The following is a 14,158-nucleotide window of genomic DNA, read 5'->3' as shown; positions in this document are numbered from 1 at the left end:
TGATTGAATTTCCTTATAGCTTATTGTTCGAAGCAGGGTATTTTCGGTCAAAACACTACACAGCTACGAACCTAAATGTAGACATACCTTTTGTTCTACGCTATACTAACTAAATCCCTCTCCGTTCTCTGAAAGCAATGCATTCAAAATTGCATTCTACGTGTATTTTGTTTAGGTTTAAAATGCAACAATATGCAAGCATTGTTCCCTTGTAATAGGATCCACCATTATTCAGATAGTATTACCTTTTTTGTTACAATATAAATACCGCGCTATTCAATATTTGTATGATAGACTGGCCGGGCGAACTTTATACAATATTGTGCGTTTTAATGAGAGCACCTAGTACTAGATGGTAAATAAAAACATGACATGCGAGGCTTTATAAGTTGCATCATTGTAGGTACTTACGTTCACGTTATAGATGATAGATTAAAAATAATATCGAAATTAGTTACGTGTTAAAGAAATATTTTCTTTAAATAATTATGCAATAGTGAGAGGAATGTTAAAAAAAATATTTAAATGTACCTATTCTTATTAAAGTATGAAATAAAAATCTACGACTTTCAGCAGTGAAATCAAAGGTATCAATACAATAGACATTAATTTACATCTGTATCATTTATAAGCTTTCTATAATTCTTAGAAAAATATATAATTTATTTGCAATATCTAGCTTCTACGAAGCGGCTCCCACGCTCTTAGAAGCTTTAATAGACTTACAGATAGATATATATTGAAATTAATTTTTTTTTTATAAAATATAAGTCTCATAAGTAGCTATCAGAAGGAGAAGGTGGGTGTAATTAGGGAAAATACTGGACACAAGCTGAACTTAAATTCCTTGAATCTATCTTTTATTTTTGTCATTAATTTATTTCTGCACTCCTGAATGTGCGGCAAAGCCCGAAGATGTTAAAATCTACGTGTAAATTTTAATTTAAATCAAATACTTATTTCTCTTTAAAATGTAGGTATGCAATTAAAACTTGTTTAAATTTACGGATGACGTACCTAATAAAAAAGAGGAGGGACGCAGTGGGGATGAGGTAGGTAGAATCAGCTATGGCCGCTAGTTATTTACAAACATTTCCCACCTCAATTCGAGGAAAACAAAATTCATACTAAATATTTTCAACGAACATGAAATTTTAAATTAATATTTCCCTTTGTGAACCGTTTTCCAATAGTTACGTTCCGCGTATCGTTAATATGCATCCTACATACGTGTTTGCATTATTTGTAAATTCCATGGAATTCCATCAATACCAATGTAATGTACTTACCCGGTATTAATTCGACTATCATTCGATGAAACTCGCCGGCAATATTATTATAGCTCGGATTTTAAATCAATTCGATTCCAATCAAACATCCTTTGAAACAGCGAACGCACTAATATGATGTTAATTTCTTTGCATGGAATGTTGTGATTCAAAGCGAATTATTCGTATTATCTGGCTCGGCGTATTGGAAAATTCCAGAACAAAACAGCTAATAAAGCTTAGAATGGTATTGGCGTAATAAAATGAACGCCGGGATCACAGACAAATGTGCACGCGAAATGGGAGACAAAACACCGGTGCAATCAAAATAAGAGGAATCTCTCTGTTCGTTTATTATCTATACTTGCATGGCAGCCGTTCAATTTAATTAGAATACCTATTGTAATAGCTCTATGTGATAATTATAAATTATAATCGTGTAATTACATAGGTTATATGCGTTGTGCAGTAATCAATTTCTTGTCACAAAATGGGGGGAAATGGGGGTTAAAATAAATTAATTTTCATGATTCAATGCAAGGAAATTTAATCAATTCTGTACCTCACAAATTATTTCATAATTGTTACTGGAAGTAATATAAATTTTAATTTTTTGACCATTCTAGGAAAATTTTGTTCCATCCGCGGCCATGCATGCAGATTTAATTATGAGTAATTTAATTATTTTATATAATGAAATGTGTCAAATGAATAAAGCAAAGTCCACACGATTTATTTTGAATATCTAATATCTAATATATATTATAAAGGCGAAAGTTTGTATGGATGTATGGATGTTTGTTACTCTTTCACGAAAAAACTACTGAACCGATTACAATGAAATTTAGCACACATATAGAGGGTAACTTGGATTAACACATAGGATAGTTTTTATCCCGGAAATCCCACGGGAACGGGAATTATGTGGGTTTTCCTTTGCAAAGACGGGCAAAGCCGCGGGCGGAAATCTATCTAATATCTAATATCCCGGAAATCCCACGGGAACGGGAACTATGCGGGTTTTCCTTTGCAAACGCGGGCGAAGCCGCGGGCGGAAATCTAGTAATCAAATATTTCTCTTTTCTGTATATTAATATGGTATTAAAATAACTCTTAAGTAGGTTATCCCATAAAGTTAGGACGTCCAGATCGAAACTCGTTAATAAACCTGAAGTTCTTCAACTTGGCCCTGAATTTTCCCTTTTTCTTCAAGCGCCCCATCCTCTGAAGTGTTCTTATTGCTGGTAGAAACCTGTACAGAGCATTCATCTCATCTCCCATACAAAAAAGGAACGAAGATTCTATGTAAGCTGGAATATAAGAAATTGTTCATATTAAATAATGCAATGTTATTAACAATACTATAATATAATAGGGTGTGTAGGGTAAAAGTTTCAGGTAGATATTGGAACACAAACATATATTATGGTACTAATTAGTACAAGTTCACTTATCAATATAAATAGTCGTTATTATTGACAATGTACCATCTATCCTCATATTATAATAAACCCATTTTAGAAAAATTGTCAATTTTATCATGAAATACATTGTGAAAGCTACTTTAGTCCGTACCGGGAACCATATCCCTTTGAAACGGGATTTATCAATGATTTCTCAGAATCGTTGAAAAATAATTATTGCAAATAATGGACACACGACTGAAACTATTGAGGTTTATGTACAATCAGTAAATACGGAATAAACGTTATAATATATATATTTAATTTGGAAAAAGATATAATAATTGTTAAATGGTAAAACAGAGAGAGACAGATTTTTTTTAAATTCTTGTCAGTACATGCTACACCAAGTTTAGTTTTAAGAATTGCTTTAAAAATGTATGATCATGATTATTTAAGACCTATGACTGTCGAAGCAACTTTGTATACCTCCAATCGAATAACATGAATCGAATGCAATAACTTTGACAATTCAACATAGTATCATTTCCACTGTCCAATCGGATATTACACGCAATACCTGACTTTACATGACCTCAGACGCATTGTGTACACAACCGAATCTCAATAGCAGGTAATACAGCATTGATATCCGATATCCAGCGCTTTGACGTCGACAGCTACGAACGTGTGTCAACGCAGCCGTCGTGCCTCGGGCTAGCTGTGCAGCCAACCTGCCCTGTGTTTGACTACAAACATGATGCCAATCACAATATTGATATGGTCATTTTTTAGCGCACTACCCTCAAAGGGTATGAAGTGAAGTTAATCAATAGTCGTCCACGTGTTCTTTGAGAACATTTTTTTAAATCGCGTTCATTGTGCTATTTTTGTCACAAAGCGATTCCGTTGGCACCGGGATGGCAGGCGTAAATTCGGTTTTGACGGTGCTCAAATCAAAGGTTATTTTAAGTGTGCTTTTTCACGCCTTTCAATATTGTTGAAGGCTGAAGGATTTTGAGTTGAAGGTTTGGTTATTAATGTATTGTTAATACCATATCATAAGACCAAATTTAATTAATTTATATAGTAAAAAGGACTTTGGACAAAATAAACTACCCAACAAATTACCATTTAACATTTAAATTTATTCTTAGAATAAATAAAGTTTAGAAAAGAGAATAAAATTAGCAAATATTTCGTTTCATTATCGTCATTTAGCATTATCATTACGAAAAACGTATGCAATGCGATAAACAATCAACAACAGATAATTACCCATACAATTATAAGCCCAAAATAATTGAGGCACAAATATTGGATACAAGTGGGCCCCGTGAGCTCTTGACATTGAACTTGAGGGGGACTTCGCGTGGGCTGCGAGACGACCCCTCACAAACATACCTGTGATGGTCTCTCCTCACAATGGGCAATGTTGGCCCAACAATTGATGGTCGATGTATGCCACTGTTATGGCAATTATGGGCCCTCTGGACAGGGTTGGCCCCACAAAATAACGTCGATGTTTGCCGTCATTACGGTGATTACATAAATATCTACAATGACGGCTGATCATAGAAATTTAAGCTACGATTCCACCAGAGAAGTGCAAGGAAAATGTCTCGTACAAGGTTGTCTGGATGTGCAGTGAAAATGTGAGGGGGTTTCCACCAAAGCTGTGTGAGGAAAAAATGTATGATGTAAGGATCCGTTGCGAAGCTGTGAAAATTGTGACATGCAATCAGCTTGACAATGCTACTGACTATTGCTCAAAATTATAGAAATAATAAATATGCCTTACACACCCACCACCATCCACCAGAGACGTTATAACTAAGTCGAGGTAAATGAAGCGATAATATGGGTTCTTTACAAAGACATCCCTCGCTATGCATACTCACCCATTTCTGGTGGAAACACAACCTTACTGTCTACACTATCGTGATTACCTCGACTCGCCCAACGCTGCCCATTATGAAGAGGGCCCAATATATGTGTACTTCGCTTCATTAGATAAGGATATACTTTTAAGATCCGTTGCTTGGCAACGTTGTAGCAAAGCATTGATAACATTGTCTTGTTTGTTGAAAAATATTTTGTTTTGGCTACGCTGTGTAAGTGCGTAGGAATTTTCTGTTAATTAAAAAGCTTTCTGTAATGTTATTTTTAGGAATTAATTAACTCAATCTTAGATTACAAAATAAAAGACAGATGGAGCGTTGCCGAACTAAACCGAATAATTTATCGTCATTTTCAATAAAGCTATGTGTGCTGTCATTTCGCCGCTGCACTGTACGTACACGGTGCTTCTGTGTGCGTGTAATGTTGCCAGATATTGAAAAATTTCCCAAATTTTTCCCCGACTACGGAAAAAAGAGGGTTATGTTTTTCGAGTTTATGAATGTATGTATAATATTTCTTTGACACGCCCTGCAGTATAAACCGTTGGACCGATTTTGAGTTGTGAGGTTTCATTGCAATGATCTGAATTAATAAGTTAGTGGCGGTAGTGACGTAGGCTATATACATAAATGAGAAGTCAAGTTTTAATTTTTATTTAAATTCTTTTATTACATAAAGTACCTGCCTACTAAAGTTATATATGGACAAAATAATTGTATTCAATTTTTTATTAAATAAATTACATAAAAAAAGTTTCAATATTAACTATAATAATTATATTTTATTTTTATTTTTCATAATATATGAATACGAATAGCGGTAGTTTTTAGTCGAGAATACGGGACATTTTATTTTCATCATATCCATCATGGAGTTCACATAAATTAAATCGCCAGCGAAAACGACTACGACGTTTTTAAAAACGTAACAAAATAATGTATTATGCTTATTAAAATAATCTAATAATGATCATGAACCTTTAGTGCACTATACAAATAATCACATTCACGATCGAAAAATCCAACAGCATTTACCCTGAAGATCTTTTAACCATTTTACCGTTTTACCAATAAAAATGGCAAATTCATTTTCAAAATACTGGCAACATACGTTGAAGTTTTGTATTCCTTCATATCTGTAAAATTGTTATTCGTATTAAAGAAATAAATCAGCCAAATAATCTACAGAAAACCTGTGAAACGATGTTTTATCTTTTTTTTTGTTTTCGGGAACAAATTTTACAGCGTTTTATTATCACAAGACGGCATTTTTTTCTAAAATTGCAAACCCTTTTTGACGTATTGCATGACACTATATGCGCTGTAGCACTGGTGCAGCGACGTATTTGTTTTTGATTTCGTATTTTCTTTGACAAGGGCGACGGGCGGTTGTCATGCTCCATCTGTACTTTATTTTGTAATCTAAGAACTCAATTATCAATCTTTAGAAAATAAAAACAAAAGAATTGTCTGCGTCGTTTTTTTAAATTATGTCCATAGCAACTTATCCTACAGGTTGCTACGCACATAATTTATATAATTTGAATGACCAAAGATTATTAAATAGATAATTAATTACTAGCATAACAATAATATTACCTGAATAAGCCTGGCCATCCACAACATTTTCAAAGTTTTTTGTTTTAATTTTTATTTGTTTCTAGTTAAAATGGAGATTTAAAGGCGCTCTCTATCTAGTCTTAATTTAAAAAGCAAAAATAGTAGTCATGAAAATTGATTTATCCTCAAAATTATTCTTTTCTGCATACGATTTAGATAATTCTGATAAGAAAAAAGAAGAGCCGTACTAAAATAATATAAATGAAAATTAACCCTGTGTATCTAACTCGGTACTATTTTTAAGCCTGAAATTTTAAAAAGATTATTATGTATTTTTAGATAGAGCCCGGATGATTGACGTTCTATTGCCAGAAAAAGCCTTGATTGAGGTGAAAAAGGGAGGGAATTAGACTATAAATTTGTATCTCGCAATTATGTAAGAGAAGACGCGATCGAAAAACATGTATTTATTTTAGAAAGAAAGAGATTTTACTACGCTATCTATACATATAATAAATCTGTAGAAGGGTCAATTCTGTACATTGAAAATATTGAAAAAATAAATAGCAGGGGGTGTTACTGGATCGATACCAAACCCAAATATGTGATTAAAAAATTTTTGTCTGTTTGTCTGTCTGTCTGTCTGTATGTGAAGGCATCACGTGAAAACTAGCGGTTCGATTTCGATGAAACTTGGTATAATTATACCTTATTATCCTGGGCGTAAAATAGGATACTTTTTATCCTGGAAAAATACGTAGTAAAAAATTAATCTTAATTTTTCAGTTTTATCTATAGACGTTGTTCCGTAGAACCGCGAACACACGTTGCGTATTATTATAGGCCTAGCCGTATTTGGGAATTGGGTCCAATAGATATTTATAAGATTTTATTGTCAGAGGTACCTACTCAAAATGGAGAAATAAACCATCCACGCGAAGACCGACATCCGCGCGGACGGAGTCGCGGGCGGAAGCTAGTGTTTAATAATATTATGACACTTTTTATGGAACTTTATAACAGCTCAACTCAATTTAAAATGAAATTTCAGTTTAAATTGAGTTGAGCTTTTCAAATATGGTAGGTACTTTCGCGACATAGGTACCATTTTTTTTTTTATCTTTTAACAATATTAAATTCAGAAAGATAAGAAGAAAAGAATGTCGTAACGTTAATATTATTATCTATGAAATATTATAAACTATAATGCCTACAAAAGCTACAGCAAATTTAGCTTTTAACAAACTTAGAAAATAGACTTAAATATCAATTTTTCACCATTCCGATATTATATACCTTCTTAATAACTTAATTTTTAATGGAAATCAATCTTTTACAAATGTCGGTTAAAACCTATTTCGACAATTTAATCTGGTCGATGCGAGCGTATGAACGCTGACTGACTGACCTACTGTAAAGTGTGTTATGGTGGCATGAATCTCTTCCCGTATTTTGTTGCGTTAATTTTGCAGTTTGATCTATAACGGAATTGATAGGAATTTATAATATTGCATTGATATTTGATATATATAATATAAGAATGCTCTTTTGTGTGTAGTTGTGTGAGTTCAGTTTTTTAAAGAAACAACGACGAGCAAAAATTTATTAAGACGTTGGACTAAATATTTTTTAATCCATTGGTAGTCGTTCAACGTCATCACCTCTTTCACAAATATTATTAAAAGCTCTACATATTAAACTACTATAATATTATAATTAAAACAAAAAAGTATCGTTACAAAAGACATGAATAATACAGTATATAATAGTTTTAAATCATGTTCAAAATCTATACAAACATTATTTCAAACTCTACATACGTAGGTACCTACTTAATAGAAAAACAGTCTTACCCATATTGATATAAAAATCAAAACTAGATTTTAAAATAAACGAAGTCCATACTCACACGAGCTATGTGAAGTACTGCTCTTATTTTCCCAAAACATCTTACATTGAGCTACGTCCATAAAACAATGGTTTTTGAACATTAAAGCCGGTTCCCGGGCCACTATTCCGGGAACACCACAAACTGGGGCATAAGTGTCCGGACATTTCTGAAATTAAATTAAATTATATCTATTTAGAAATAAATAAAAAAGAAATAAAGAGTATTATATTAGTAAAATATCACACCAATAAAAAAGTAATTAAATTAAATCAATAAAAATACTTGAAATATGCAATTTTCGTTTAATAAAATACATAAACAATATCTTAAAAAGTTGTTCCATTAGCTTAAATAAATATAAGAACGATATCTGCGTTTTAAATCTATACTCAAAGAGATAGATGATGCGCTATATGTAACTTTACATGTTCCGTCGGCATAAATCGGCCTACAAATTGTAAATTTAATTATTTTCAGATGTATGTACAGAAATATTCTAAAACATATATTGTTAAGATGCTGACAATTTACTTGATCAGATATTACCCGACCGCTCTAAAAAGAAATCGATTTTAAGGATTTTTTGGAAATTTTTAATTCCAAGGATTTTGAACATTTTTATCTACTCTTTTATTCAAATTGAGAATACTAGAAGGTCTAGTAATGTTTGAAATATCTTTAAGAATCTCTCGAAAGAATAATCTTATAAAATATATTTTTATCATACCTAATCGTACTTCAAAGTCCAGCCATTCGTAAGCAAAGTGAATAACTGTTATAATACACGAAGGAACAATAATATAGGATATAGGTAATATTGTCTTGGTATCTATTGAGAAAACAGACTTAAATTCAACGGAAAGTTCTAACTGTGTTGGTTGTTTTTCCCTTTTAGTGTAACTGATGCGAACCCAGGGCAATCGCTAGTATAAGATAAACTATTTATGAATGAATGAATGAAGATTATTTTGATGAATGAATATTATTTGACTGACGTCGGTCGTCGTGCAACCGAGTGGAATTAATTTAATTTCAATCGTTACTATTTTCATAGAGAGCTAAGATATTTGGATGGCCATTATTTCATAAAATATTCAATATAGAGTATCGTAGAAAGGTGCCCTGGATGAGTTATTTCAAAAAGAATTTGAAACGCATTCATTTATAATAAGTTACATTATTTTTTTGAACTCTATCGAGAGTCTGTTTAATTCGAGGTCGAATTGAAATTTTTCTTAGGGCCGATTTTTCAATGCCCAGATAAACAGTCTAATAACTACCCCTCGAATAGATTTATTCAATTGCTTATCTAACTCATAACGGCTCGCCTATTTTTCAATCGTGATTTATTTGATGAATAACTATCTGACCAAATATTTCCATATTGGCAGCTCTGCTTTTGGAGTGGTGAAACAAACATATTAAATTAGTCAGGTTAGAGCGGGATAGAGTCAACTTGCAATATGTCAACAACCGTCATTATGACTCACGTCAGGAGTGCATTTTAAGTTTATCTTGTGTTCTATGATTGTTGATTATTGTTTTGATTCGAGTAAAGAGTTTTGATTAAATTTGTGTTAAAATTTCAGATTTTAAAGTTTATATATTTCGATGGAAACGACATAAAGGCAGCGTCCGGCAAATTTTCAATGGCATGATCATCAGTACTATCAAAAACATCAATTTCAATATGATTTTAATTGATAATTATAGGTCTACCAGAATCTGATGGCATATTTATATTTAAGAAATAAAAGATTTTCATGTGGCAACTTATTTGACAACTATCAAATTGGTTGTCAAATTATTTGTCTTTTTTGCAGTTGATGAATAATTTATAAAATTTTGTCTAAAAAATCTTCGAAAATGTCGAAAAAGCCGATGCGATCACAAGCAAGAGGTGTTGTTTATAATGTGTATAGAAAAACATTCGATGAAGAAGGGTCAAACACATCACAATTTTCAATTTTGAAGATTTTATTGGTAAATTGGACTTACCCGTTTTGATACTTTAAATTAAAAAATATTATATGTAGGCTTTGTATGTAGGTAACTAATATTGTTTGTTGATTAGAATATAAATTTATGAAAACTTATTACAGGAGTTTCCAATACGGCTATTCGTCAAGTCCAAGCTGTCCAAGTCAATTTTATAATGTCTGTATCTGTTAATACTTACGAAAATAAACATAGTTTTATTTTATTTTTATTTTATTTTATAAAAAATTGTAAGCAGTTTTGATCTACATTATCATTATATCGATAATTTCAAATCGCATACTGATACTGGTAATGAATATACAAATATAGGTAGGTATGTGTAAATAATGATAATATGTATTACCTGTATAAAAGTAATATGTATAATTGTATATTAGGTATACATGTAAGTATGTACCTACATAATATTTACGTATGTACAGTATTGTCCACTGATGTAATGTACGACTAATGATATTGAGGACAAAATAAAAAATAAGCAGTATCAAGATCGTTCAGTCCATTTTCCCTAGGGTTGCACACTCAAAATTTTGATTTCCCTAATTGCCATCAGATTCTGGTTTACCTATATTTTATAGAAAGAGGCTTTATTGTAAAAATTCTACGCTCTATGTTATTACATACGAAAATATCCCAAATTTGACGCGTCAGTTGTCAACTCAAACGTCTAATCGTCGAATAGCACGCTATCTGGCCGTTGGAGCAGCAGATAGATTTATTCCTCAAATAACGTAGTTATTCGATAGATAAGTCCTTAGATTACAAAATAAAAGACAGATGGAGCGTTGCCGAACTAAACCGAATGATTTATCGTCATTTTCAAAAAAGCTATGTGTGCTGTCATTTCGCCGCTGCACTGTACGTACACGGTGCTTCTGTGTGCGTGTAATGTTGCCAAATTAATAAAATTAAAAATTTCCCAAATTTTTCCCCGACTACGGAAAAAAGAGGGTTATGTTTTTCGAGTTTATGGATGTATGTATAATATTTCTTTGACACGCCCTGCAGTATAAACCGTTGGACCGATTTTGAGTTGTGAGGTTTCATTGCAATGATCTGAATTATTATGTTAGTGGCGGTACTGACGTAGGCTATATACCTACATAAATGAGAAGTCAAGTTTTAATTTTTATTTAAATTCTTTTATTACATAAAGTACCTGCCTACTAAAGTTATATATGGACAAAATAATTGTATTCAATTTTTTATTAAATAAATTACATAAAAAAAGTTTCAATATTAACTATAATAATTATATTATTTTTCATAATATATGAATACGAATAGCGGTAGTTTTTAGTCGAGAATACAGGACATTTTATTTTCATCATATATCCATCATGGAGTTCACATAAATTAAATCGCTAGCGAAAACGACTATGACGTTTTTAAGCTTTATAAAAGTAACAAAATAATGTATTATGCTTATTAAAATAATCTAATAATTATCATGAACCTTTAGTGCACTATAGAAATAATCACATCCACGATCGAAAAATCCAACAGCATTACCCTGAAGTTCTTTTAACCATTTTACCGTTTTACCAATAAAAATGGCAAATTCATTTTCAAAATACTGGCAACATACGTTGAAGTTTTGTATTCCTTCATATCTGTAAAATTATTATACGTATTAAAGAAATAAATCAGCCAAATAATCTACAGAAAACCTGTGAAACGATGTTTTATCTTTTTTTTTGTTTTCGGGGACAAATTTTACAGCGTTTTATTATCACAAGACGGCATTTTTTTACTAAAATTGCAAACCCTTTTTGACGTATTGCATGACACTTTATGCGCTATAGCACTGGTGCAGCGACGTATTTGTTTTTGATTTCGTATTTTCTTTGACAAGGGCGACGGGCGGTTGTCATGCTCCATCTGTACTTTATTTTGTAATCTAAGGATAAGTCCTATTCGTCTATTGAAAAATTGAATATTTTGTTAACTGAAGAATAAAGTCTATCTAGCTGTTTATCTGGGCATTGAAAAATCGGCCCTTAATCAGTTTTATTTCCTAGAGATGCAATAAAAATCCTATCTCTAAATACTTAAGTAATAATTTCACTGACCCTCATTCAAATTTCCACCAGTAATTAAATCTTTTCTATTTTGTATCAATACTATTCGTTTTACAAAACTTTATTCTTTATTCATTTCTATTAGAAGTGAACTTAATACCTGTCAATAACACCTTTATTTAAAAATCATGTACATGCGAAACAAAAAGCCCTTTTTTGCCACAATCCATAGCAGAACAAAAAACATTCACGACTGTACGTGACCGCTATGACGGCTAGAGATGGAAACAATAATTTCAATTTTTTGAATGATTTTAAAATATTTTGGGAAAACTAACTTTTTTAATTAATGTAACTAACTTCTGTTGTAACTTTCTGTACGATTCCTACATATAGGTATATCGTACCGTGTATAGCTTTACAATACACATTATACACGTACTTTAATCAGAAACTCAAATGTCCAACGCAAATTGAACTTGTGCGTGATTCGAAATAAAATGAAAATATCGTCCATAAGTCCTAGAAGTTTAAAGTTAGATGACATCATCACGTGACTACCATTGTGGGCCCATTACCTTAAACCCACATGGAACGTCTTTGTCCCCGTAGTAAAGATAAAATTAGTATGATTAAGTTGAATATTAAAGTACGTAAAGTAAATATTGTAATCATGTTGGAAAAAAAAAGAAATTACGCGCTTTTTCCCTATTGAAATAACATTAATTGGTAAGCTTACCTCCTACCACATCTTTTACATCTTAAAGATCACATCACAAAGATCATATTTATATTAATAGATTTATAATGAGCAACATACCGTTGGGCACTTGTGGTAGCATGACGATAGCGTAGGCTGGTGATAAGTATCATTTTTCTTTTCTTTGGGAATATCAATCAGAGGTACAAATATCTTGATTGGCCCGGCGTTCTTTATCAACCTACGCCTTGTGTTGAGAGGATTCATTTCTTTCATCGGTAAATCGAAAACATGAGTAGCGGCAAAGAAATTATCAATCGTATCATTAATATCAGTATTTTTCCCAAGCATAGCGCCATTTATAATAACCAAATTTCTTATAGAATTAATTTGATCTTTGATGTTTCTATTAATATAATTTAATTCTTGTACTTGAGTGGTTTCACTATAATTTAGTGCTGACTTACAAATAAATAAATCTGTTAGAAAGAAATCTGTGCGTTCTTTACAATTTACTTCGTATAGTTCACATTTGTTGCGAAATAATCTTATTCTATATCCTGGTCCGTCTTGTCGTATACCACATACTTCTTTGTTTTCAGTATTATTACAATCATGAGTAACACAATTATTTTCAAGTCTATCCTCAATACTGCCATTTAATTTTTTAACATTATTGGTCCTGTTTTCATTCGGAAAAGCTTCATTACAATATTCCATATTGATTATTCCGTAAGCTGAAATAAGAATAAAGCGGATGAAATTTAAAAGGAATCGAAAATTTAATATTATTTTAACTGAAAATTAATCCCAAAAACGTAGCGGTAACAAAAGCGCTGATATTTCAATGAAACTTGCAGTATTCGGCGCAGAATATTTACCAGACATGAACATTTTCCAAATTCTCATATTATTATAAAATATGAAAAGAGATTATTTTACGTGGGACGGGACATCAAAAGAATGATTAAAACTGTATTAAATACAATAAATTTTGTTTTAAAGGTTCATGTTACGGACAAAAGTTGTCTATAATTTAATTTACGCTCTTTTAATCAGAATCAAATCAGTGATTTCATCATCTCTTTGTAAAACATAATATTCGTGTTGTTTTATCTAGTGTTTGACTTTACGCGAGTATCATCACTAGGTACATAGTATAAAACAAAGTCACTTTCTCTGTCCCTAATCCCTATGTCCCTTTGTATGCTTAAATCTTTCAAACTTCGCAACGGATTTTGATGCGGGTTTTTTAATAGATAGAGTGATTCAAGAGGAAGGTTTTAGTATACAATATAGTGCGAAACGTCGGGATAATAATATAATGAATAAATCGCATTTAAAATCCGTTAAAATCTTTAATTTCTAAAGGTCTATGTTTTCATCATAGCTCTATTTAGTATGCAATATGCA

At 31.7% G+C, this 14,158-nt stretch overlaps 1 protein-coding gene across 1 annotated transcript; it reads right to left on the bottom strand.

Annotated features, from left to right (window-relative positions):
- Positions 1–2,390: 2,390 nt before the first annotated feature.
- LOC123696242 lies at positions 2,391–13,465 on the bottom strand. Its single transcript, XM_045642315.1, has 3 exons — positions 12,866–13,465; positions 8,042–8,189; positions 2,391–2,578 (listed from the first exon to the last, which is right to left on the bottom strand). The coding sequence occupies exons 1-3, from the start codon at positions 13,463–13,465 to the stop codon at positions 2,391–2,393; spliced, it is 936 nt and encodes a 311-aa protein (XP_045498271.1).
- Between the last annotated feature and the right edge of the window lie 693 nt (positions 13,466–14,158).

The sequence above is a fragment of the Colias croceus genome, chromosome 12, assembly GCF_905220415.1.
Source record: "Colias croceus chromosome 12, ilColCroc2.1".
Classification (NCBI taxonomy): Eukaryota; Metazoa; Arthropoda; class Insecta; order Lepidoptera; family Pieridae; genus Colias; species Colias croceus.
Note: the sequence above shows the minus strand (reverse complement) of the source record. Positions and strands in the feature narration are given on the sequence as shown.